The 26,937-nt window shown below is 37.9% G+C and overlaps 1 protein-coding gene across 4 annotated transcripts in view; it reads right to left on the bottom strand.

The window, feature by feature from the left end:
• Sac1 (phosphatidylinositol-3-phosphatase SAC1) overlaps positions 1-26,937 on the bottom strand; it is a 677,000-nt gene that overhangs the window by 190,086 nt on the left and 459,977 nt on the right. For all 4 annotated transcript variants that reach the window (XR_016547569.1, XM_090383680.1, XM_090383679.1 and 1 more), the window contains exon 14: positions 4,262-4,331. Coding sequence is in view for 3 of the 4 variants with exons in the window: in XM_090383680.1 (XP_090239806.1) it covers positions 4,262-4,331 (70 nt within the window). In the remaining variant the exon portion in view is untranslated. The remainder of the gene's footprint in view (positions 1-4,261; positions 4,332-26,937) is intronic.

The following is a 26,937-nucleotide window of genomic DNA, read 5'->3' as shown; positions in this document are numbered from 1 at the left end:
TTTTTCCTGTCTACCTTCATCACTTTTGCTATTGATTACCCCTCCCCCAAGCCTCAGTGTTTGAGCATCATGCCTTGTAATTACTACAATTTTGCACCTTTACTTTAACGCTTAATATGCACTATCTTATTCTTTGACATAATTTGTAAAATTTCCAAGCTTGTTAATTCAGCATACTGCTCATCTTGGGAAACTTTACCAAGACTACCAATGCAACAACTGGGAAAGTTTCCTGAGCACATATCGCATTCTATAATAAAAAAAAATAACACCTGCTCTTTAAAAGTTTATATGATTTATAGTTTGAAACAGCAAATTTCCATTGTGTTTATTAGTAACCAATGATGAGAAACACATCAGGATGAAGTTTGTTTATCAAAAAAATATTCAATCAAAATATCACTGTATGAGCTTCACTGATACTGTGGTACTTACTACTTCATGAAGTTACAGCAAAGTTCCCTCTAGTCCTATTTATGCACTCATTCTATTATTACAGTAAAATCTTGTTAATACAAACTCATTTTATACAAAGTACTCGTTTAAATGAAGCACATACCATTCCCGTGCAAAAGGATAGGCTTTTCTATGTAAATATATTCTTTTATTACAAAATTCAGTTAATATGTATTACAAAGTTATTTGTCACCCTGTGAGAAATAAATATTGTCATTTTGTATGTTTAATACAAATCTTGGCAGAACTATCCGATTATTGCCTCTGGTCACCAAGCTCCCTACTTCCTGAAGGATGGCACTGACTTATTAGAAATTAGTTTTATGTAAACAAAAGCAGTTTATGGTTGCTACAACATCAAGTGCACTCTCAAAAACATCTTTCTGAAGGATGAGTTGTTAAATTAAAAAAAGAATAAAAAGTTTTTCTAAGTTGTTTACATGCACTCCCTCGCTCTCCACTGGATTAAGATCAGTTGCAATTGTTACCCAAGTTCAAAGAGTCTTTTTCTACCGTATACAGCAATCTATTTTTTGTGCCATTTTATCTGAGCTGATGTCTTTTTTGGAATTTGTGTCTTTAAATTAATTTAAATTTTGTTTATATTAAATCTTATCTAGCAGTGTTATGGTGACAAAATGCAAACGGACAGAATTAAGCCTGGAAATTAAACTAAAAATTATACAAGAAACTGATAGGATGGAAAGAAGCAAAACAGACATTGCAAAGGAATACAACATCCCTTAACCTACCTTATCTACAATACTGAAAAGCTGAAAAAGACTTGAAGAAGTGCGTAACATTGGAGCAGCGATGAAAAACAGGAAACGAATTCGGGGTGCAAAACACGAGGAGCTTGAAACAAAACTTTTCGAGTGGTACCAACAAATGCGCGCATCTAATTTGCCAATATCAGGTTCAATTTTGGAAGAAAAGGCAAATTATCTAGCTCAGCAACATGGAATTAGCAGCTTCAAATGCAGCAGAGGCTGGCCCAAAAGATTTAAAGACAGGAATAACTTGCGAAATGTTTGAGGTGAAGATGCGTTATAGTGGATCGCGCATTAGCGTCTAAGGCTATAATGTGCCAAGTCAAGAAGCTGCATTAGTCAACAAAGAAAAGGCTACAGACTGGTTGTGTTCTGTATGGTCCGTTCTTGAAAAATATGAGGCAAAGGATATTTTTAATCTTGATTAGACAGGTTTATTTTATAATTTGCTGCCAAATAAAACATTTGCTGTTCGAGGAGAGTTTTGTCATGGTGGAAAATTTAGAAAACAAAGACTCACTGTTCTGTTATACTGCAATTCAGCTGGCAGTGAAAAACTATGTCTACTTGTGATTGGTAAGTTTTCCAAGCCAAGATGTTTTAAAGCAGTTAACCAACTTCCCTGTGATTATGAAGCCAACAGAAGCTTACGGTCAAAATTTTTTAGTCTTGGTTATCAAAAGTGGACAGAAGAATGGCTCCAGAAAAAAAGGAACATTTTGAGATTCTAGATTGTTGTACAGCATATTCTGCCAAGACATTTAAGTTGACAAATATATGGCTGTTGTTTTTACCCTCCAATACCAGCAGTTTAATGCAACAACTAGATCAAGGCATTATTTATAACCTCAAGAGAGCATACAGAGCCCGCCTGATAAGGTACTTGATCCGCAACATAGGAGGAGGGAACAATTTGCAGCCAAACTGGAATGTCTTGGATGCTATCCATAATCTTGTTATTGCTTGGGGCATACTGCATCAAGTGTAATAATCAACTGCTTCATAAAGAATGGCTTTGGAGAGAATATTATCGAAAAATATGGTCTATTTTTAAACTCTGTGTAACTTAATTTTATATTAGGTAGCATATTTAAGGAAAAAAAACACATTAAATTATATATGTACAGGTATTTTCTAAACCACAGGAACAATGTGTGTGTGTGTGTGTGTGTGTGTGTGTGTGTGTGTGTGTGTGTGTGTGTGTGTGTGTGTGTGTGTGTGTGTGTGTGTGTGTGTGTGTGTTTTACAGGCCAAATATATGCTTGACCCATATGTGGCTCAGGCTTTGGCTGCTTCTGGCAAAAGGAGCATTAATCAGTTCTTTCAATATTAGTTTTATTATTAGATAACCTTTTGGTTTTACTATAAAATTTTCACCAAAGCTTTATTTGATGTTTTCATTTAACCATTTTTTATAATTTGTTATTGCTTTGTAATAATGCACTCTCGCACCATTTGATAGAGGTGTCCCTATGTGTGAATCCCTTTTTGAAACATTGCACTGGACTGAAATCTTACTTTTTTTTTTTTTTTTTTTTTTGGATGCTGTTCTTGTTTATAGGATTTTTTGTGTTCAAATTTAGTTTAGTTTATTTATTTTGCCAAAGAAGTTAATGAAGTACCATATTGATATTTAAGGCTTTTGTAAATATAATTTTCTAATTTTCAAATAAATTTATTTTAACTTAAAATGCCCAGATGGGCACTTCCCCAGCTTTAATACCCATTTTATTACATAAAATATCCTTTAATTATATCACAGAAAGAACAGCATTTCATTTTGTTTTGAAAATCTAATTCTTATATTTCCAATTAGAGCTGGACAATCCCAGTAAAATTTTAGCAAAATTCATTTCTTTACCATCACAGCATAGTTAAGTTCACTCTTTTAATCACATTGTCTGGTTAAATTTTCTATTTATATTAGTCACTATGCTGCTCCATTTGATGTTTTCATTTAACCATTTTGTATAATTTGTTATTGCTTTATAATAGTGCACCCTTGCACCATTTGAAAGAAGTGTCCCTATGTGCGAATCCTTTTTCTAAACATTGCACAGGACTGAAATCTTACTTTTTTTTTTTTTGATGCTGTTCTTGTTTATGGGATTGTTTGTGTCCAAATTTTTACCAATGCCCAATGAAACAACTCCACTTATAGAAAGAAATAAGATTTTTATATTTAGTTATATGACATTTTTATTTTTATATGCAGAATGTTGAGTGAAGATTTTTCAAAGTCTAGAAATAACAAGGGTGACACAATAAAATTTACAATGATTATTTGCAGCATGTTGCAACCCAAGGGAAAGCCTAATATTTAGAAATAAAAACCAGTAAAAGATGCTGTAAAAACCAGTAAAGGATTCTGACAACCCAATTTAACTCGTGGGATGAGAGATGCCAAAAAGTGTAAAAAAACTGTCCAAAATGAGCTAATAAATTGCACTATGCTTGTCTGTAAATAATACAGTTGAACAACAATAGGACTTATCCATATGTCTAATGTTGTCTTCCAGTGAAAATTAAATAATTTATATGTTGAGGACGTCAAACACCGATCTACTCAGGGGCTGCCTTTATAATGCACACAGCATACACACCAAAGATACATTACAGAAAGAAATAGACAAAGTAATTTCATGTGTTGATCCTTGCACACAAAAAAAAAATCTTCCTAGATTTGCACAATTACAAAATTTCAATGAAATTCATAAAATTTTAGTATATTCTGTATGTATCACCATTTACCATTATTTTCATGCAAACTTAACACTATAAAACTGTAAAATTTGATACTTGAACAGAACAATTGGTTGAAGGCTTCCAGTACACTCACAAACACAAATGATTAGTGGTTCTGTAATCTAAGAAAGTAAGACCTCAGAGTTATCACATTTTTATATATTTTAAGGCTTCTTTCAATTTTTAAAATTTCTCAAACAGTATTTGAGAATTTTATTTTATGGTTCTAGATGTACGTGACAATGCAAGATTGTATTTTATCAAGTATGAAGTAAAGCTTTTAAACCTACCATTCTTATATAAAATTTCGAAGTGTGTTTGATCTTCAATATGTTGACCTTCTATCAAGATGCCCAATTTCTATAAAAATAAAATTGAATTATTATTTCAAATTAATTCAGCATTAGTATTTGCAAAATGATGCAAAGAACTAAAAGCCACAATATCATTAGCCATAAAAAATGAAAAATTATTATCTTTAATTAATTCTCTTATCCATTTCATTTAAGTATGCAGCTGATCTCAATTTAAATCTAGACAAGTTCCCCAATTTACTAATATTAGATGAGCTCATTCAACTGGAAAATTTCTGACATAGCCTGCAATTAACCTTTCTTAATTTATGTCTGTGCTCTCCTATATTTGATGCCTGAGATGAGAGGAAATACACCTCAAGGCTTATTTCAATTATTGCTAAAGCTTTAAACACCCCAAACTCATCACCACATAGGTGGTGACTTTCAAGCAATGCAACTTGCAGAAATAGAGTCTCTCTCTCTCTCTCTCTCTCTCTCTCTCTCTCTCTCTGAGGTAAAGAATTATAAATAGCGATGCACATGAATTATATGCACATTCATGGCTTAGGATTGGTTACCTTGGTGCTTAGAATGTGTTAAGCACCAAGGTAACTAAGGTCTTGAGGCATCCGTATATTGTCTGAAAATTGTATGTATTCTGTTGTCAATTTGGCTGTTTGCTAGACAAAAAAAAAAGTTTCTGGAAGGGAAAAAAATTCTATAAAAATTGATTCCTCTTTCTCGTGACGTTGATAGAATTCAAACTACATCTTTTTCATCTAGTGTGGAGAGGACAGTGATTATATCCACTGTGCTACCGACAAGGCTGACATTATAGGCAATATACATATAAGTCATATATTTATAGCCATAAACAGCAGAAGATTATAAATGGCAATGGCAATTGGAACTATATGCTGCCAATCAATCACTTTTTATCCATATAAGTAATTTATCTAACACACATTGCTCTATATTGTATTAAACTGTGTCACAAACTGTTGCTAAAGGCTTAATTAATAATGACAGAATTATTCTTTGCACCCATTTCTTTGGTAATAATTTCATAGTCATATGTGGAACTAGAGAGACATATTTCACCTTAAAAAGTTATTCTCTGATTTCTATACAATTCCATTTGTGTTTATATTTAGTTGTTTTATTGACTTAATTGTTATACTAAATAATTTTCTATAAGTAGCTTTTTATAGTTCTAGTCAAGCTCTGTGGTTTATTTTTGAAATTAGATAGCGATTTTGAAAGTTAATACTTAGTGTCCATAGATTTTGCATTCATAACTTGCCGCCATTGTTATACGATATGGAATAGTGTAAGGTTTAACGTAAAACTAAATAGCGAAAAACGTAGCACTGTATTAGAAATCTGTTAGATTAGTATAGTATTATCAATTAATCATTAAAATTTATTAATCTTATTAAAGTTCATTGTTAATTAAATTATACTTAACGGAATCATGACCCAGACTAGAGCAACAAAGAAGTGTTCACAGAATAGCCACAGTGCTGCAGCTCGCAGAAAAATTGAAGAGGGCAATTCTCCAATGCATCACAGTCTAAAACAATGTGTGAAATGTGAAATGTTTGATGACCTATCTAGAACAGGACATGATCTAGCCAAGGAGGATGTATTTTTGTGTGCTAGAAGCAGAGACTGTGAAGAAATTAGGAGTCAACTCAGCATTCTGATGGGCATCTATGAGAGTTTGAAGTGTAGGGTAAATGCCCTCGAAGAAATTAATATGAGGGCCCATCAAACTCTCAGCTGCCCAAATCGATGTCAGGGCTCACTCCTGTGCATCAGGCAATACAGCAGCAAACTCCAAGGCAGAATGCACTGGTCCCACAGGAACTAGTTATTGTCGGTGACTCTATTGTTAGGGAGACGGGGAATATACTATGCAAGAAGGATAGGTGGAACAGGACTAGGAGCAAAAGTTGATGATGTTGTAGAGCTTATATATATCATCTTTTAAGGGAAGAAAATGTGATATTGTTTTACAGGTTGGCTCTAAGAACTTTAAGAGTAAGAGATCTGCAGATTTACTTAACACTTACAGGTCAATTCTGGAAAAAAGGTTGCGAGTTAGGGTTAAATTTGAAAGTGTCTGCAATTCTGCCCAGACACAATAGGATGGAGTATGATGAGAGCCGTTACAAGGCTCATGGGTTAGAATTTTTTTAAGTGTGGTCTGTGCTTGCTAACAAGAGAGACTGCTTCTACATGGATGGGATACAACTTAAATATAAAGGGCGTAAGAATATTTGCTGATGCTATTGAGGCAGTGTGAGATTGGTCAGAAAACTGCTAGATTGGGGGAGAATTCACAAACTAAAAGATTAATGATAGCCACAGGCAGAGACAGAAGTGATTCTTGCACTATTTCTATTGTAATGAGCAGCAGCCTAGAGAGCAAGTAGTTGGGGACTTCAACAGCTGCTGGGAATCATCATGGAACAAGTAAATACATGTGTCAGGGAAACTAAGAGTAAGAACAAGTGCATGTACACTAATGCTAGAAGTAAATAAAATTGATATAGTAAATAAAACTGATGAATCTGAAGTGCTGATCAAGACATCAATGGCAGATATTGTTGGGATATCAGAGACATGGTGTCACACAGATATAAGCAGTGCAGAATTGGAATTTGGGGAGTACAATGTGACAAGGTAGGAAGGGAGGAGGGGTTATGATGTTAGTTAAGAAACACAAAATCTAAGGGTGTGCATCCAGTTGACACGAGTGGACAGTGCAATGTTGAGTCTGTTTGGTGTGACAAACACTGGAAAAGGGAAAATGAGAGTAGGAGTATATTATACGCCTAATGACTCTGATGAGTAGAATGAACAGTTGTGCACAGAAACAGAATGGGCCAGTAAATCAGAATGTCTTGTAATGGGGGATTTTAACTTTCCAGATATTGCATGGAATTTGTGGGTTGGTCACTCGTATGCTAGCAAGACGTTTGTGGACTTACTGGAGGATTGTTTTCTACAGCAACATGTTCGAGGGGCAACCAGAGGGAGTAATACCCATGATCTGATTATCAGCAGTGATTATTCATGCATGAAGAAATTGCAGATAAAGGAACCACTAGGTGACAAAGATCACAGTGCACTGATGTGGGATTTACTTAAAGATGTAACTACAATCAAGGGTAAAGGGAAGGGTTTTTGTTTTCGTAAAGGTGACTACAGTGATCTCAGACAGTTTTACAATTCTATAGAGTGGGATCAAGTGATGATGTTACAAAAGGTGAATTCTAAAAGGGAAGCCTATAGGAACTTAATCTTGGAGGCTACCAGGCTTTTCATACCAACTAAGAAACACTTTTCAAGGTTCAAGCCTAAATGGATATCGGATGAATTAATAAGGCCTGTGGGCAGAGAAGAAAAATGCATGGGATGCATATATATTATTAGGTGACACAGAAGCCTATGGCCGATATAAGCTAGTCTGTAATCAAGTCGCAAAAGAGGTTAGGCAGGCAAAGGTAGATTACGAGAAATCTTTGGCAAAGGACACAAAGAAAAACAGCAAAGAGTTCTTTACCTATGTAAACTCTAGAAGGAAGGGGATGAATCAGATTGGTCCACTTAACATAGATGACTCGACAATTGATGATCCTGCTCAAATAGTTGACAAACTGAATGAGTATTCTGCATCTACATTCACACAAGGAGTTATTCAAGGAGGGGAATGCCAGAAGTTTATCAAACTCTAAACTGGGAACTAAGTGATTTTGTAATAACTGAGAGCAGAGTGAAGGAGAAATTGTTGCAGTTAAACATAAAAAAGGCACCTGGGGCAGATGGAATCTATCCAGTTATAATGAAGGATGCAGCAAGGCAAATAAGCAAACCCATAGCCATAATTATGAGAGCATCCTTAGAGTCAGGGGAGGTCTCCGTGGCCTAGAGATGTGCAAATGGTTCCCCAATTTACAAAGGGGGTTAAAAGGGTGACACAAATAATTACATACCTGTCAGTATAACTTATTCCGGGGGAAAATAATGGAGTCACTGGTTACAAGATCACTTAGACAAGAGAGCAGTAATAGCTGGAACTGGATGCAAAAAATAATTTTGATATCATATACTTGAATTTAATATACTTGGATGAAGCTTTTGATACTGTTGCACATGGATGACTGCTGTACAAATTGGAGCAGTATGGCATGAAGGGAAAGTTACTGAAATGGATAAAGGGATCGCTGAGTGAGAGATGGCAGAGAGTGGTAATAAATGGACACTTCCAAGTAGAGCAGTCTCTACATGGACTAATGTTATTAGCGGAGTCCCACAGGGTTAGGTGCTGGGCCTAATGTTGTTTAGTGTATTTATCAATGATATCGATGAAGGTATATCAGGCTTAATGTCCAAGTTTGCAGATGATACAAAGGTTGGCAGGGTTGTTAATGACAGTAAAGCCAGTATGCTACTGCAACAGAAACTAGAATAGTTAGACAGATGAGCTGAGAAGTGGCAACTGAAATTTTAACATTGACAAATGCAAAGTACTGCATAAGGGTAGCAGTAACCCCTGAAAAACATACCAATTGTGTGGTACTACACTCAGGGAGTTGGAGAATGAAAAAGATTTGTGGGTAATCATTCAGTCAGATATGAAGTTCTCTGAGCAGGTCCATGATATATAGGAATTTTGCTAGCAGAGACAAGGAGGTGATTATCCCTTTGATCAAGGAGGTGATTATCCCGAGTTGCTAGAACGAGTACAGAGAAGGGCAACAAGATTGATGAGAGGAACAAAGGAGTGCACTTACGAAGAAAGGCTTAAGTTCTGCAAGTTGCAGCATCTGGAGACTAGACACCTACGAGGTGATCCAATCGAGGTGTATAAGGCATCGAATGGTTTGAGCAGACTCAATGCTGACGGGATACTTCTGCTTGCTCAGTTTAAAAACCTGAGGGGGGGGGGATATAGATTCAAACTGAGGAAAGACAGTTGTAGAACAGATGCGAGGAAGTTTGCCTTTAGCAAGCAGGTAGTTGATTGCTGAAACAGACTTTCATCTATTGTTGTGGAAGTTGATAGCTTAAATAAATTTAAGGCTGAACTAGACAAACATTTGAGTGACCGGATGGGTGAAATGGGAAGGTTGTTTTTTTATTTTTTTTTTTTTTTGGCTGATGCTGTATAATCTTGCTTTCTTGCATCATATGCCTCAACTAATGCTAATGCTAACTGATCCTATATCACATATTTAACACATTAATCACAATGAAAGATAGCATTTATGCATAATTTTTTTAAGTATTAGGTTGCATGGCACAAAATTTATTTCACATTTCATGTTACTATTCAAGTAAAATGACTATTGTACCATCACAGTTTGGTTTATTTATTAATTTATTTGGATAGGTCATGGTATAATTATATTTTCAAAAAAAAAGAAATTCAACGAACAGAGGAATTATTTTTTATAAACATTATGCTGATTATTCTGTTAACTATGTATGCCCTAATTTTACCTTGTACTCAAGCCAAAATCACATGTGTTGTTACAATATTCATTTTTCCAGTAATCTTATGAAATGAAGAGACAACTGTATATCTAAATCTACAGGAATTACTATTGGAATTAAAGGCTTCGGGACCTTTCTTGCTCCTTTAACATAATAATAGCTATTTTTAGAAGTTATGACTCCAGGTGTTGGTGCCAACATTGTTCAACTAGCTTCCATATTGTAAGGAATCTGTTAGCTTATTATAGTATTATCAGTTAATCTAAAATAATATTAATCTTATTAAAATTCATTGTTAATTAAATTGTATTTAAACAGAAATCATGACCCAGAATAGAGCTGCGAAGCAAAGATCAGAGACGAGCGAGAGTGCTGTGACTTGGGGGAGAAATGAAGGGGGCAATTCTCCAATGCATCACAGTCTCATAAAATGTGCGAAATGTGAAATGTTTGCCGACCTTTCTAAAACAGGACATGATCTAGCCAAAGAGAATGCCTTTGTGTGTGCTAGATGTCTAGAGTGTCAAGAAATTAGGCACCAACTCAGTGTTCTGATGGGCGTCTACGAGAGCTTGAGGTGTAGGGTAAATGCCCACGAAGAAATTAATATGAGGAGCCCATTAAACTCTCAGCTGCCCAGCTCAACGACAGAGCTCACTCCTGTGCATCACGCAAAACAGAGGCAATCTCCAAGGCAGAATGCGTTGGTCCCAAAGGAACTAGTTACTGTTGGTGATGCTATTGTCAGGGAGACAGGGAATATACTATGCAAGAAGGATAGGTGGAACAGGACCAGGGTATGTCCAGGATTTGCAAAAGTTGATGACATTGTAGAGCAGATATCATCTTTTAAGGGCACAAAAGGTGATGTTGTACACGTTGGAACCAATGACATTAAGAGTAAGAGATCTGCAGATTTACTCAACAAGTACAGGTCAATGTTGAAAAAAAAGTCATGAGTTAGGGTTGAATGTGAAAGTGTCTGCAATTCTGCCCAAACACGATAGGAGGGGCTCGAGTTGCTAGAACGAGTACAAAGAAGGGCAACAAGATTGGTGAGGGGAACAAAGGGATGCTCTTACCAAAAAAGTTCTGCAAATTGCAGTGCCTGGAGAGTAGGCACCTGCGTGGTGATCTGATTGAGTTGTATAACTCCTTGAATGGGTTGAGCAAGCTGAATGCTGATGGGATTCTTCCTCTTGCTCAGACTAAGATCCTGAGGGGGCACAGTTTCAAATTGAGGAAAGATAGTTGTAGAATAGATGTGCGGAAATTTGCCTTTAGCCAGTGGGTAGTTGATTGGTGGAACAGGCTTCCATCTTTTGTTGTGGAAGCTAATAGCCTAAGTAAATTTAAGGCTGAGCTGGAGAGGCATTTAGAATAAATGGAGGGGTGAAATGAGAACATTTTTTTTTTGGGTGATGCCGCATAAGCTTGCTTTCTTGCATCGTATGCCTCTACTAATGCTAATGCTAATTAGATACATTCCATCTAGTCTTTTCAGTGATAATAAAATCATTACAAAAAGTATATAAGCCTCATCCACTTATCTGCTTTAATGTTTTTGTTGCAGGCATCGATGATAAATGCAACAGACTTAATGCTAACAACAGAACAAACTTCAAGTTATTAAGTACTGTACTGCACTACACCACTTTTAAGCAAATGGCATCAAGCCATTTGCTTAAAATCTGCTATTTATTTAAAAGATGAGACACAGCAATGACACATGGGAAAAAGCAACCCCAGAGCAATGTATCAACTCTGTGGTACTACACTGACAGTGGTAGAGAATGAAAGGGACTTGGGGGTGATTGTGCAGGCAGATATGAAGTTCTCTGAGCAGTGCAGACGGGCTGCAAGAGTAGCTCATGGAGTATTGTCAATGATATACAGGAATTTTTCCAGCAGGGATAAGGAGGTGATTATTCCATTGTATAAGGCAATGGTCAGGCCATACCTAGAGTACTGTATACAGGTCTGGAGGCCTCATTTCAAGAAGGATGTAGAGCTGCTGGAACGAGTACAGAGAAGGGCAACAAGATTAGTGAATGGAACAAAGGGGTGCTCTTACGAAGAAAGGCTTAAGTTTTGCAAATTACAGTGTCTGGAGACTAGGCACCAGCGAGGTGATCTGATAGAGGTGTATAAAGCCTTGAATGGTTTAAGCATGCTCAATGCTGATGGGATTCTTCCTCTAGCTCAGAAAAATCACCTGAGAGGGCATAAATTCAAATTGAGGAAAGACAGATGTAGGATAGACGTGCGGAAATTTGCCTTTAGCCAGCGGGTGGTTGGTTGGTGGAACAGACTGCCATCCCTTGTGGTGGAGGTTGATAACCTAAATAAGTTTAAGGCTCAGCTGGACAGGTATTTTGAACGAACAGAGGGGTGAAGTGGAAGTGGGTTTTTTTTTTTTTTTTTTTGGCTGATGCTGCATAAGCTTGCTTTCTTGCATCAAATGCCTCTACTAATGCTAATGCTAATGCTATTTTGAGACTAATTAGTTGCTTATCAAATAGCAGCTAATCTGTAGTGACATTCTGAAATAAAATAGCTATTAACAAAGTTATCTGATGTGAGCTGCCAAGTGGTAAATTTAAAATAGCTAATCTTATTTCACCTTATCAAAATTCTAAAGTGTAGCTTCATTTTCCTGTCTTGTTAGCCCATATCATTTACTGGTGTTTAAAATCAGAAAAAACAAAAGAGATAATGACAAAAATTACTTTTATAATTCTGAAGATGCCAAATAGTATTAGCTTTTATAATTTGAAAGTTCTAATAAAATCATTCTGCCTACTACAAAGTAACAATAGCTCTCAAGTTTGTGAAAAATTTTCATATGTGACTGCTCACATAAAAGAACAAATATTTAATTTGTTGATTAATTATCTAAGAACACATTTTACCAATGTAAAAAGCAACTATCAGGATTTTTTAAAAGTTTCTAACTCTAACAGAAGGGAGATTAATTTTTTAGTGCATGCATGCGCACACACACACACACACACTCTTTTTTTTTGATGATTTAAACTCTTGAATTAACCCCAGGGACTCACATCTGGTGAGTATGGGCTTGGCACACCCAGGATCCTGAGCTGGATATCATCATTCTTCTCTTTCTTGATGATTTCCTTCTACTTATGGCTTTCTCTCTCTCTCTCTCTCTCTCAGCGTAATTTGGGAATTTTTTTTTTTGGCTGGTGCAGCATAAGCCACATGCTTCCTTGCACCATATAGCTAATAATAATAATAATAATAATGAACACATGCAGCAAAGTTACGATTTCATATAATTTGTTACAAGGTTACAGTTCCTAACTTGCAACTGTTTTTTCTAGGCCATTAATGTACAAACTGACATAAATGGAAAACACTAAACATGGAGCAATAATAAAATAACTTTAAAAAGAGAGATATTATTGAGAATATTCACATCATAAATAAAGGGTGGGCAAAAATTAACTTTACAACTTTCATTTCAAATAATTCCTATAATAAAGACAAAACAAAAATATTTTAACATAACTGCTTTATTTGGACCTTGCAATTATTTGTGGAATATAATGTCGGCCAAATGGTCGCCTCTTGCTGCCACACAAATGCAAACTCTTTCAAGAGCATTTCATAACATTTACACAAATTTCAGGCAATATTTCAAATATTGCTGCTCAAATATTGTTGTTTAGTCGTTCAATTGACGTTGGCTTGTTGGCATAGACACGTTCTTTAAGATAACCCCACGGAAAAAAGTCTGCAGCAGTTAAATCTGGTGATCTTGACGGACATTCCATTTCCATTTAAGTATCCATTTGACCAGCCATTACCCAGAGCTCAGTCTATCCATGGCTTAGATCATATGAATCTCTTATTATCCGCATCTTATAAAACTCCAAATTTTGTTATATATAATTAAAGTTAACTCAAAATAACAAGTTAATTCAAAAGAAACAATTCGGCCTCTTAGCCTCCTATGAGAAAATTTCAGTCTTAACTTTGGTCCACCAAACTTAATCATAGGAGTTACCGCCTCTGCCGCTTGGAGGTGGGCCTCCACTATATAACATTAAACTCCATCTTCTTTTAAAAACCTTAGTTATGAATTCATTAAAGTATGTAAATAATCTCTTATCTGAAAACAGGATCCAGACATTTTCTCTTCCCAGAGGACATCCCACAGATCTTTCCAATTCAGATCTGATATCAACATAGTTTGAACAGTCAAACATAATATGTTCAGATGTTTCTAATATTGCACATTCACATGAACCGTTTTCTTTGAGCCCCAACTGGTGCAGTCTCATTGCCAAACCATGGCCCGTTAATAAAAATGAAGCATGCATGCCAAATTGCAGCCATACTTTCTTCTTTGCATCCACAATATCGACTTTAGGAATAAAAACATATGTTTGTCTTCCTTTACTGCTTGCTTCCCAATCTTCCTGCCATCTCAAATAAATCTCTTAAAGAATTCTTACCTTTTCACTCTTAATATCTACATAATTAAATGCTGGGAGACCGGTATAATAATAGTAATAAATTAGAAAAATAATAATAAATAATAATAAATAACTACAGATAGCAGCAAATGAACTGAAGAAAATAGGTAAAAAGTACGAGATGAAAATCTCCACCTCAAAAACAAAATCAATGGGATTATGTGGGAAAAAAAATACAAAGAGTCAAAACTGTTATTGATGATAAAATAATAGAACAAATATCTGACTTCACCTTTTTGGGAAATTTAATATCAAATGAAGGGAAAGACATCCACACTAAACTACAAAAATATAATAAAATGAATAAATGCCACTTTAGAAAACAAATGACAACTGAAACAAACTTACGACTGCACAACATCACTTCAAAACCAGCCCTCTTCTACAGCTGTGAGACTTGGGTCATAAATAAGAAAGATGCACACAAACTAGAAGCAGCACAAATGAGATTTTAAAGACCATTATTAGGCTTTACAAGACTAGACCACCAAAGAAATTTAGATATCCACAAAAAATTAAAAGTAGATAACATAGTAAATGACATAAAACGGTATCAGGAAAAATGGATCAGCCACATAGAAAGAATGATCCCAGACCAGATCCCAAAATTAGCCTTTAACTACAAACCTACAGGTAAGAGAGATGTTGATCGACCAAGACAACGATGGCGAGATCAAGACCACCTCCAATAGCTAAAACGGAACAGGTCTTAAAAGACCTAAGCCAGACCAAGTTCATGATGATGAATAATAAATAAATTAATAGTAATAAAAATTAATAATTAAATAAACATCGTGAAAGTTGCTCTAAGGTACCTACCTATCCCAAGGTTGGAGTGACGGCTAAGGCAGATTGTGGTGCCATCTGGCATCACTCCCGATAACTACCACCGGACATATGCCAAACGTAATCTACCTGCATAGATGGATGATGTCACAGAGAATTATTAATCATACTGCATCGAATGTGGCGCAGGATAGTCTCTCGCGTTCAGGCCTTAGACAGAGGGGGTCGGTTCGAAAAATCAGAGACGGTCTCCTGAGGAAGACAGTGGAGCAAATGGCACTGTCCTCTGTATGGCTACCACAAGAGAAGGATAAGACCATCCAGCCCCACCAACTGGAAGTGCTTCCTGCAACAACTGCACTAGTGACCACCCAGGAAGGGAGAAAAGCCAACGCATGAAGTGGAGCATCGAAATGAATATGTACATCATGCAAACATACTACGAAATAACAAAGCCGGAGACCGATATTATTATTATTATTAGCTATATGGTGCAAGGAAGCCTGAGGCTTATGCTAAACCAGCCAAAAAAAAAATAATTTCCGAGTTACCCTGAGAATGAGAGAGAGAGAGAAAAAAGTAGAAGGAAATCACCAAGAAAGAAAAAGAATGATGATATTCAGCTCAGGACCCTGGGTGTGCCATGCCCATACTCACCAGATGTGAGCCCCTGAGGATTGACGACTTACAGGGTAAGACTACATACCAAGTGGCTGGAATGATTCCTGGATATTCAGGTCACCGAACAGCGGACCACAGAAGGGCCATCATCATGAAGAACCTGATAACTCACGCAATCTTGGAAAAAACCAAGCAGGGCGTGAGCGATCAACTACAAAGGATAAAGAATACGGAACCAGAGGAGGAAAAACATACCACCATCGAACCAGGGGAGGAAGAGCAAGAAGAAATACAACCCACAGCAGCTGAAGTGGAAAGAGAAAAGGTCATGATATCCAGAACAGAGAATGAGTGGAAGAAGGCCCTAACAGAATTCGAAGGAATGGACCCCACAAAGACTCACTTGATACCAAATCAGAGGCCGAATAGAACCTTGTGGACAGTCACAGACCATCTCAATCGGCACATAATACTGCATTACCTCGAAGCAATAGTGCAACACTGGAGGCCATGTGTATTGTGCTGGGGTAGAAGCCACGAGGATTAATCAAAGAGAAACAAGAGAGCAGCAGCAGAAGAACTGAAAGCAGAAGGAACTGCCAGCTTGGAAAAGACTTCAGCAGAAGATAGAAGAATTAAGAGTCAAGATAGGCCAATTGACACAGTACCAACAGGGCAATAGGAGTAAGAAATTAATTGGAAAATTGAAGAGCATCCTCAAGAGACAGCATCCACAGCAAAGAGACAAAAAATCAGAGAATAGGAGAGTACTTGGAGTCATTGAAGCAGAACCTCCTTGCACTCAGCAAGTGACTATGCCGATACAAAGAGAGCTTCCAGAGGAAAATAAACAACCAAATCTTTGATGAGGACCAAAGAGGCTTCTACAGGAGTATCAGAGAAGACGAGAAAGTAGGGAACAGCTCACCCGAGCAGAAGACGATTGAGGAGTTCTGTGAAACGTATCGAGCAGGAAAGTAAGACATAACAGCTGAGCCCCCTGGATAGAACTAGAACGCAAGAAAACCAAGGATCTAGAAAAATGAGAGTGTAGGAGATTTGGTAAGAAGAAGTAAAACAGACGATCAAGAACTCTCACAACTGGTGAATTCTAGGAATAGATAATGTCCACAACTACTGGCACAAGAAGCTCACTTGCACACACGAGCACCTGGCAAAGCAGTTCACCCGAATAATAAGGCACCCAGAGACAATCCCGAAGTTTCTCACTCAAGGAATCATATATCTGAAGCCTAAAGACGAAGATACAAGAAACTCGGCGAAATATAAGCCAATCACCTGCCTACCAAGGTACCTCCATAGCCAGGTGGGCAGGAAGTGCATAGCAAACACTTCTTGATTAGACCGAGGTTCGAGCCCGTGACCACCAAATACAGAGTATTTGGTGGTCACGGGTCATGGTCTAGGCTTTGGTGAGCCTTAGTTGCTAATGCTCCTAAAAACCAAATAACAACAACCTGGCTGCCAACAATGTACAAGATCCTGACCAGCTGAACCACAATGGGCTGTATGCCCCGAGCCCACTGTGGTTCTGTCTAGCACTTAACCCACTATCCTCAACAGTAGTAAGTATGGATATAAACTCAAAGAAGGAACAACCAGTACACCCTCACCCAATTGACGTACATGGATGACATCAACTTCTACGTGGGAACCGTGAAGCACCTCCAGCAACTACACCGAAGAATTCAGAAATGATAATAGAATGGAATTTGGTCTAGACAAATGCAAGACCCACGGATCGCATCAGGGAAAATTAGTCAACCAAAACTACCAGCTGAAGACTGGTAAAGAGATCGAAGCCACAGCAGAGGGAGAGGCCTACAAATACTTGCGGACGATGCAGGCTCAGCAGTTACAGCATAAGGAATTAAGGCCTGCCTGACTGAAAAATACCACCAGAGACCCAGAAGCCTGCTGAAAGCAAAGCTGAATTAAAACCATAAACACATATGCAGTCCCAGGCCTAACATACTCTTACTCCTTCGGGGATCATTGATTGGACTAACACTTAGCTGGAGGATATTATGAGAAAGACAAGGATAATGATGACCAAGATCTGCCAACACCACCCAAAATCTTCCATGGAGAGACTGACAATTGCCCGGAAAGAAGGAGCCTGATAGACCTCATTGAGCAACAGAAGACAGCAATAGTTAACCTGAAGGATTACTTCCAGAAACACACACAGCAGCACTCGAGCAGGCCATAAGGAAGATAGACAAGTGGTATACCCCCACTCAACCTAAGCGAGGAGTCCCCCCACATCCAGGAGGCACAAAAGAAGCTAAAAAGATGGGCAGAGAAGACCCTTCATGGCAGACACTACAATGATCTCCATCAAGATCACATAGATAAAATTGCTTCCAATGCATGGCTCATGAGCAGGATACGCTTCCCCGAGACTGAAGGACTCATACTTGCCATCCAAGACCACGTAATCAACACCAGGAACTATGGAAAATACATAGCGAAGGAGTCTGGAGTGTTCGATGACACATGTTGACAATTCCATCTTGCCTCAGAAACAATCCAACACATCACCGTACTAGAAGTACGAACCCCAGGCAGTACTAGAGACCCCAACCCACAAGCTGTACTGGGACCGCACCATAATAATGGATAGGACAATCCCGCACAACAGACCAAACATAACCCTTGTGGACAAGAAGGAAAAGACTACCTAGCTGAATGACAGCGGTACCCAACACTGGCAACCTGCAGAAAACCCATGGGGAAAAAATCAGGAAGTACACGAACCTAAGACAGGAGATCAAAGAGATGTGGCATATGCAACAAGTAACGACCATCCTGATCATCGAGTCAACCATAGGTATGATGCCAAAGACAATACATAATAGCCTAGCAGCAATAGGTCTCCCAGCGAATGTCATAATCCTGAACACCTGTAGGATAGTCAGAGAGTTCCTCGACCAACAGTAACACCAGACATAACAATAATCACCCTGTGTACTTGGTAGCAATACCCATCACGAGATGGAGCCCCCAATCAAGGAGAAATAATATAAGATCAATAATAATAATAAAAAGAAGAAGAAGAAAAATGTAACTGCTGAACTGAACTCTTGGGATGCCTGTGGTGCCTTTTTCAGAAACTCTTAGAATGGTGTACTAAGCACATTTAATCAAGTAATGATTACTTTGAATAAATACAAAACCACTTTTGAGCTCCTTCATTTTGTGTTCTTTTCACTGCACCAGTCCCAGAAATTTACTACTGTACCTTGTAATTCTTTCCTAAGATTTTTTAGGTATGCCCTTTGTCCACCCTCTATCTACTCAAAAGAAAGAATAATCTTTCCTCATTCATTTAATTAATTCTGAGCCTTATCTACTACAATCAATACTCCCTTTCATCAAGGTTCAGTTTATGTGCTCTGAAGGCCACATCATCTAGGCGCAGAATTCCTCAGAATCACCAATCTAGTTGCCTTTCTCTGTAAATTCTGTCTTTCTTTAACCCTTCACAACACAGATACAACATTCCAAGTGTAGTGGACCCCCTTTGTCTTACAGAGAGAGAGAGAGAGAGAGAGAGAGAGAGAGAGAGAGAGAGAGAGAGAGAGAGAGAGAGAGAGAGAGAGAGAGAGAGAGAGAGAGAGAGAGATAATGTTTTCTTTCTTTCTACTTGCAAAATTCTGATAAATCATATACAAAGCACCATGTGCCCTTCTTGCCACTTACTTAAACTTTAATCCTTAAGTCTTTTTCTTCTAGTTCCCCGACTTTATAAATTACTCCTGGGTTTTGATTCCCAAGTGCAAACTTTGAATTTGCTAGCATTAAGCTGTAGCCGCCAATGTCAGTCAATCCTTTTGAAGTGGCATAGCCTAATTCTGATCCATACCGACCCTCTCATCTTTTAAAGTTCTCAGCAAAATTTTCAGATTATCTTGTATTCTCTTGTTACTATCATTTAGGAAGATAAAAACTTCAAAAGACATTTGAGTAACGATCCCTGAAGGACCAAATTTGTTCCTCCAGCATGCTGTAAAGGATATTCACTTACAACCATCCTCTGCCTATTTTAAACAGCCATATTTTTATGACATAAATTTGTGTATAAAAATCATTTTTGTTTTCTAATTTATGATTAATGTTTGATATCTTGGAAATAAAAACTTTGAGACCATGTATGTTTACAGGAACTTTTTTCTTTTTTTCATTGTAGAATATGTTCCTTCACTTGATCCATGCAATTTTGATACACCCTGTACAGTGTTTGGAAAGAGAAAGACATCCTATTGTCTGTTTCAACAGGAGGGTACGTGTTGATTCAGAAAGAGGGATGTTGATAAACATAAATCCTACAGTGAAGCTAACCAACATATCCCTTTCAGGAAAGGGACCTGCCATATTTAATTACACTCCTGTGTGGCTTTTTGGTTGCAGGAATGGGGGCAGGGGAGGAGATGTACCTGCTGAAGTTAGGACAATAACTAACCAGCAAACAAGACTGAATTTTGCTAGTATACAAGGCTTCTTGTATATTGGCAAAATTGCACACCTTTACATAAAAAATTTCTTTCTTCTTGTTTAGAGCCTCAACTGATATAACCTGGCTTGGTGGGGGGGGGGGATAGGTAAGATATTGGGGAGTGTGTAGCTGGGTGGACCTCTTATTGTCCCATTTGGAGTTCCGGGGAGGGGGAAATGGTAGGGACATAGGACTAGTTGCTTTAAAAATAATGCTTACTGTATTCCATATTGCTATCTATACTACCAGGGTACCACGTCGAACCTCCAATGATAGTAATAGAGCTTGGACTAAGGGTCTCAGAAATGACTACATTATCCACGAGTCAATCAAAAGTGACTAATACATCATTTATAATCAAAGAACATTAATTTAGGTTATTTTGTGGATAATGTATTTGTTTCTAAGAGCCTAAGCCCAAGCTCCGTCATTATCAGAGGAAGAACAACTGGGTCCATGGGAATATTGTGGAGAGAAATACAGAACACAGTGTAAGCGCTAAGCCTTGCTCCTTGATTAAAGGAGGCATCATTCTTTGATTGTGTTATACTGGTTCTCAGTTGTAGGGGAGAAAGGGAAATCAGCCCAACTTGCCCATAAAAAGAAAAAGGAGAGGCATTTTGTGGTGTGCATCCTATGAAAGTTACATATGTCCAGCTTGTCTAATTGCCTGTCAATTTCCCCAAGCTTCATGTTTCTGTTGATCCTCATGCCCACTATCTGAACACTCTAAGTTGTAATAAGAGTTCTTAGCATTTTTGTTTCTGTCTCAGCTACAATTTGATTAGAACTTGGGATTTCTGTTGTTTTGTTATAATTCTTTGTTACTGAAGTGTGGAAACTGCAGTAACAATTCCTCTGTCATATCTGAACACAATAAATAAAAAGGCAATTACTAAAATATAAACAACGTTTTGATATAAATTCTGTAACACAATGAACCAAAGTGAGTAAAAAAATGGAAATGCTCAGGGAGAGCTGTATTCTGGGCACTTTTTATAAGTCCTTAAGTCAGCAGGATTACATGGATGGATTAGCCTGAGAGTTCTCTATGAAATGTCAAAACATTTTAATGGAACTTGTTTATGAACATTGGGGTAAGTCAGATGGAATCCTTTCTTCCAACCCTGACCTGTGAATGCACACCCCAGAACTAATAACACTACCGAGGAACAGTGCCTCCTCCTCCTCCTACTATAGTACTACACTTACCAGACAAACCAATCATATGTTCACTACTCAGGTTATACCAATCAGGGTTTCCACCCAAGAAAACTTAAAAACTCATTAAATTTTCTTCTAAAATTTAGTAATTTTCCTAAATTCCAATTAACATCTCATCTTCAACAACCACCTAAGTAAAAAATATAAAAATCCTATGTGAAGTTACAAAGAAATAGAAATAAAAAATCATATATTAAAAAAAAAAAAAGAAATAGAGATTATTTATTATTACTAATGCCATTGCCACATTGTGTCAGACAGTGCTGGATTAAGGTACGAGCTAGCAGGTCCCTTGCCCAGGCGACATTCTTCAAGGGGCACCAAAACAGCAGTACAATTAGACAAAAAAAAAATAAATAAATAAATATATATATATATATACTGTGTTGCCACTTTATTAAGTACAACCTCTGCTGTGCACACAAATGTTTTGTCCCACAATGTTGCAAATCACACAACCACAGTTGTGGATATAAATGCAACAGAACAACCTTTCTAGTATTAGTTAAGCGCAAAAACCGTAGCAAGGATGGGGAAAAGGAGTGATCTAATGAACTTCGAATGTGGCATGGTAATAGGTGCAAGATGCGCTGGACAAAGCATCTCTGAAACAGCAGTTCTCCTGAACTTTTCATGCACCATGGTTTTAAGGGTGTATCGAGAATGGTGCAACGAACAGAAAACATCCTCTCAACGGCACTCCTATGGAAGAAACTCGCTTGTTGATGAGAGAGGTCAGAAGAGGATGGAAAAAATTGTGCAAGCAAACAGATGGGCCACAATGTCACACAATCACGTCAGAATACAACCTTGGTGCGAAAGAACAAAATATTGCAATGGACCACTAGTCGTACTTTGTCGTGAATGGGCTACAACAGCTGACATCCACATTGCGTACTTTTTTTTTATCAATGAATAACATGACAGCATGCCTCCTGTGGGCACAGCAACACCAGCACTGGACTATCAAGGATTGGAAAACAGTTGCTTGGTCAGACGAGTCGAAGTTCCTGGTGCATCATGTTGATGGAAGGCTCAGAATTTGGCAAAAACAACATGAATCATGGACTCATCATGTCTGACGACTACTGTGCAAGGTGGTGGGGCAGTGTTATGGTGTGGGGAATGTTTTCTTGGCACACATTGGGTCCATTGATACTTATAGATTCACGTCTGAATGCCACATCGTACCTAAACATCGTTGCTGACCAAGTGCATCCATTCATGTTGACAGTTTATCCTCAGTCAGATGGTTACTTCCAGTAGGATAATGTGCTGGTGCACAAAGCCTGAATCACTATGAAATGGTTCCAGGAAGATGACAATGACTTTTCTTTGCTGCATTAGCCCGCTCAGTCCACGGATCTCAATTCTATTGAACATTTTTTGGATGAGCTGGAAAGGGCTGTTCGCTGCAAGCCTATATACTTCCATCAAATCTCAAGGAACTGCATGACACACTCATGTCTGCATGGTACACCATTCCTGCACAACATTTTCAGCACTTTGTTCAATCCATTTCTAAATGAATTCAGGCTGTTTTGAGGGCTAAAGGAGCTCAATACACTACTAGGCAGGTGTAGCTAATAAAGTGGCAGCACAGTGTGTGTGTGTGTGTGTGTGTGTGTGTGTGTGTGTGTGTGTGTGTGTGTGTGTGTGTGTGTGTGTGTGTGTGTGTGTGTGTGTATAACCATACAAATAAATTAGAATAAGAGTTAAAATAAGATGATCCCCAGATCGAACCGCCAATGCAGGGGATTTGAACAGAGGTGGTCCTGATGCAGCAAAAATTAAAAAATAGAACAGCTACGAGCACTCCAGTGCAAAGCCACACTACTGACCAAGTAATCTTAACCAGATTATATAGACAAATAATGAATTATGGATGGCAGCACAGGTGCAGAGTTAGCAATTTGCCCACTACTGTCATGTGATATAATTATACATATATTTGAATAATATTTAAAATAGTTGAAAACAGAATCTTTCATAATAAAAATAAATTAAAAAGGTACAGCATACATCAGAGGCAGCAAAATGCATATTCCTCTACATGATGCTTGAAATATAACCATAAAAATAAATCAGAATGAGAGTTAAAATAAAAAATAAAATAATGCCAGCAGTATGGCAAGACAAGAGCGAAAATAGTCGAAATTAAACCTAAATTAAATCAAGCAAACAGGGAGGGAAGAGAAGGGTAACAAGAATAAAAATATTGCAGTAGAAACTCTCTAAAATAATTTAGAAAATCTAAATGTAAGAATAATAATTCATTGAATTTTGAAAGCCAATTAAATAGAAATTTAATGGTGCTCCCTCTGATAGGCAGCAGGTCTAAATTTATGTGAAATATCACCAAGAGAGATGTAAACCACTACAATAAAACAAAACAAAAATAAACCAAAAATAGACTGACCATTACGCCCCATCTCGACAGAGGACCACAAGGCCAATAATGGTCAGGGAACTGCTGCATTTCGATCACTAGACAAATCGCCGCAAAGGAGAATCGATCAAAAATCAGTCAATGCAGGGGATTTGAACAGTGGTGGTCCTGATGCAGCGAAAATTAAAAAATAGAACAGCTTTTTTTTTTTTTTTTTTTTTTTTTATGAGAACCCCAAACACGAGAGGTATTATAACCTATAGTACTTAGTACCGTGCTTGGGTTGGAGGTTGAGAAGACGAAAGAAGATATTTGTTGATATTGGACTTGAACTTCTGTAGATTGTAATTTTCAGGAAATACGTATGAAGGAAGGTTGTTCCAGAAAACGGCAGTTGAATGAATAAATGAGGAAGATGAAAAGTTGGTTCTGTGGGTTTGAAGTTGGACAGTAAATGGATGTTGGCTGGTGGCGGCACGTGTTCGGACTGTTTTGAAAGAGAGAGCGAGAATTATAGAAGCCAATTCAGAAGAACAGTGCCCATGGAAGTATCTGTAGAAGAGGCATGCAGCAGAAACAGTGCGTCTATGAGAAAGCGAGTGGAGAGACTCTGTTAGAGATGAATCATTAATTAACCTAACTGCCCTCTTCTGAATGGAATCAAGAAGCCTGAGAGAGAGGTTTTTGGGGCACCACCCCAGATGTGGGAACAATATTCCATGGCAGGGCGGATTTGCGATTTATACAGAGTGAGCAGCTGTTTGGAAGAAAAGTAACGCCGAGAGCGAAAGAGAAAACCAAGTTTTTTAGATGCAGAGGAAGCAATATTTTTAATGTGCTTGTGCCAAGAGAGATTAGAAGTCAGGGTAATCCCCAAAAGAGAGATATCATTTTGCCTAGAAATTGGAGTGTCACTAAAGACAAGCATAGGAGCAGAAGAATCCTTTTTGCGAGATATAAGACAAGATTGAGTTTTAGAAGGGTTATAATCAACTAAGTTGTCTTTGCCCCACTGGAGAATTACCTGAAGATCGGCATTTAAGGAATTGGCAGCAGATTTTTGAGAACTTGAAGCTGATTGAGAAGGACAAGGTTTCTCAAAATGGAAAGTTGAATGCAATGTGCTATCATCGGCAAAACTATGGATAGGATTTCCAGTCAATGGAAGAAGGTCATTGATATACAAGAGGAAAAGAGTGGGGGAAAGAACTGAACCTTGGGGGACACCGGCATTAGTGGAGAAGTTAGAAGACAGAGAGCCATCTACCATCACCCTCAGTGAGCGATCAGAGAGAAAACTGGATAACCAATTACTAAAAACAGTTGGCAAACCATAAGATGGAAGCTTGTTTAGAAGACCTTTATGCCAAACACGATCAAAAGCCTTTGAGATGTCAAGAGCAACTACTTGTGTTTCACCGAACCTTTCCATTGAATTAGTCCATAAATGGGTAACATAAGCCAGAATATCACCAGTGGATCGACACTGACGGAATCCATACTGGCGATCGTTGATCAGACAGAAGGTTTCTAGGTAGTTTAAGAGTTGACGGTTAATTGATTTCTCCATTACTTTAGAAAGAGTAGAAGTAATTGCAATGGGACGATAATTGGATGGGAGGGATTTGTCACCCTTTTTAGGAACTGGCTGGATATGAGCAAATTTCCAAGCAGAAGGAAAAACACCTTTGGAATAAGAAAGTGAAAAAAGGCGGCAAAGAATAGGAGTAAGTTCAGGAGCACAGGTTTTGAGAACAAGTGGAGAAATACCTTCAGGACCTGGAGCTTTCTTAGCATCAAGATTCATCAAATCCTTCTGATATCCTTTTGACGGAAGACCACAGGAGGCATTGAATTGAGCGTGTTAGGAATGGTGGGGGGTGTTTTACCAAGGTCATTAATACATGAGTTCGAAGAAAAATGGGATGCTAGCAGGTCAGCTTTATCCTTGGCTGAAGTGACAACAGAACCATCTGGTTTGGACAGAGGTGGGAGCAGAGATGGGCAAAAGTTGCGGCCAATAGCTTTGGCAAGAGACCAGAATGCTCGGCTACCATTACGGCAAGAAGCAAGTTTTCTACTCTTAGCCTGTTCAAACTCTAGTTTGGACTGATTAATAACTGCTTTACAATTGTTGCGAGCTTTGGTGTAGGCAGAAAATGAAACTGAAGAATTAGAAACAAGCCAATTACGATATGCAACGTTCTTCTCTTGGACAGCCTTAGCACATTTATTGGAAAACCAAGGTTTAGATAAAGGACGAGATTTTAAAGTGGAGTGTGGGATAAAGGATTCCATTCCTGCAAGAATAATTTCACTGACACGATCTGAGCAAACGTTGACATCAGAAGTTTTGAAACAGTAATCAGACCAAGGAAAAGAAGAAAAGAAGTCTCGCAGGTCATCCCATTTTGCATTCTTGTAATGCCAAACAATACGAGGTTGGGAATAGCCATGAGATAAAGGTTCCATTGGAGAAGAGACAATCACCAAGTTGTGATCTGAAGTGCCGAAAGGACCTCTCACTTCAAACTTGTACTTAGAAGGGTTGTTTGTGAGAAAAAGATCAAGCGTATTGGCTGTATGATTAGGATTGTCCGGTATTCTTGTAGGTAAATGAACAATCTGTGCTAGGTCATTAGTAATTGCAAAAGCCTCACCATCTCGACCTGCTGGGTCGGTGTGAGTAGAAAACGGAAGCCAGCTGGAGTTGTGAACGTTAAAATCACCAAGGAAAATTACCTCACTGTTAGGAAAGTTCGACTGGAGAAAGTTAAGTTGCAAAGAGAGGAAGTCAAAGAGCTCCAAGTGATTAGTGGAGTTGGGAGAACGGTAGAGACAACAGATGAATTTTACACAATGAGGTAGAGAAATTTTAAGCCAGAGAAGATCAAAGAGAGGAGATTCCAAATTGCCAAGTCTCTGACAGGGAATATCAGAACGGACATATGCACAAGTACCACCTTTGAGTCGAAAGGAATCATACAGCAAATAATTTGGACATCTGAGATGAGCAGTAGTTGAATCAACTGATAACTGAGATTCAGTCAGAAAAAGTACATGGGGTTTGGAAGACTGCAAGTGGAAATGGACATCATTGAGATTAGAATTGAGACCATGTATA

This window comes from Mastigoproctus giganteus, chromosome 10 (genome assembly GCF_048544385.1).
Source record: "Mastigoproctus giganteus isolate SK-2022 chromosome 10, ASM4854438v1, whole genome shotgun sequence".
Classification (NCBI taxonomy): Eukaryota; Metazoa; Arthropoda; class Arachnida; order Uropygi; family Thelyphonidae; genus Mastigoproctus; species Mastigoproctus giganteus.
Note: the sequence above shows the minus strand (reverse complement) of the source record. Positions and strands in the feature narration are given on the sequence as shown.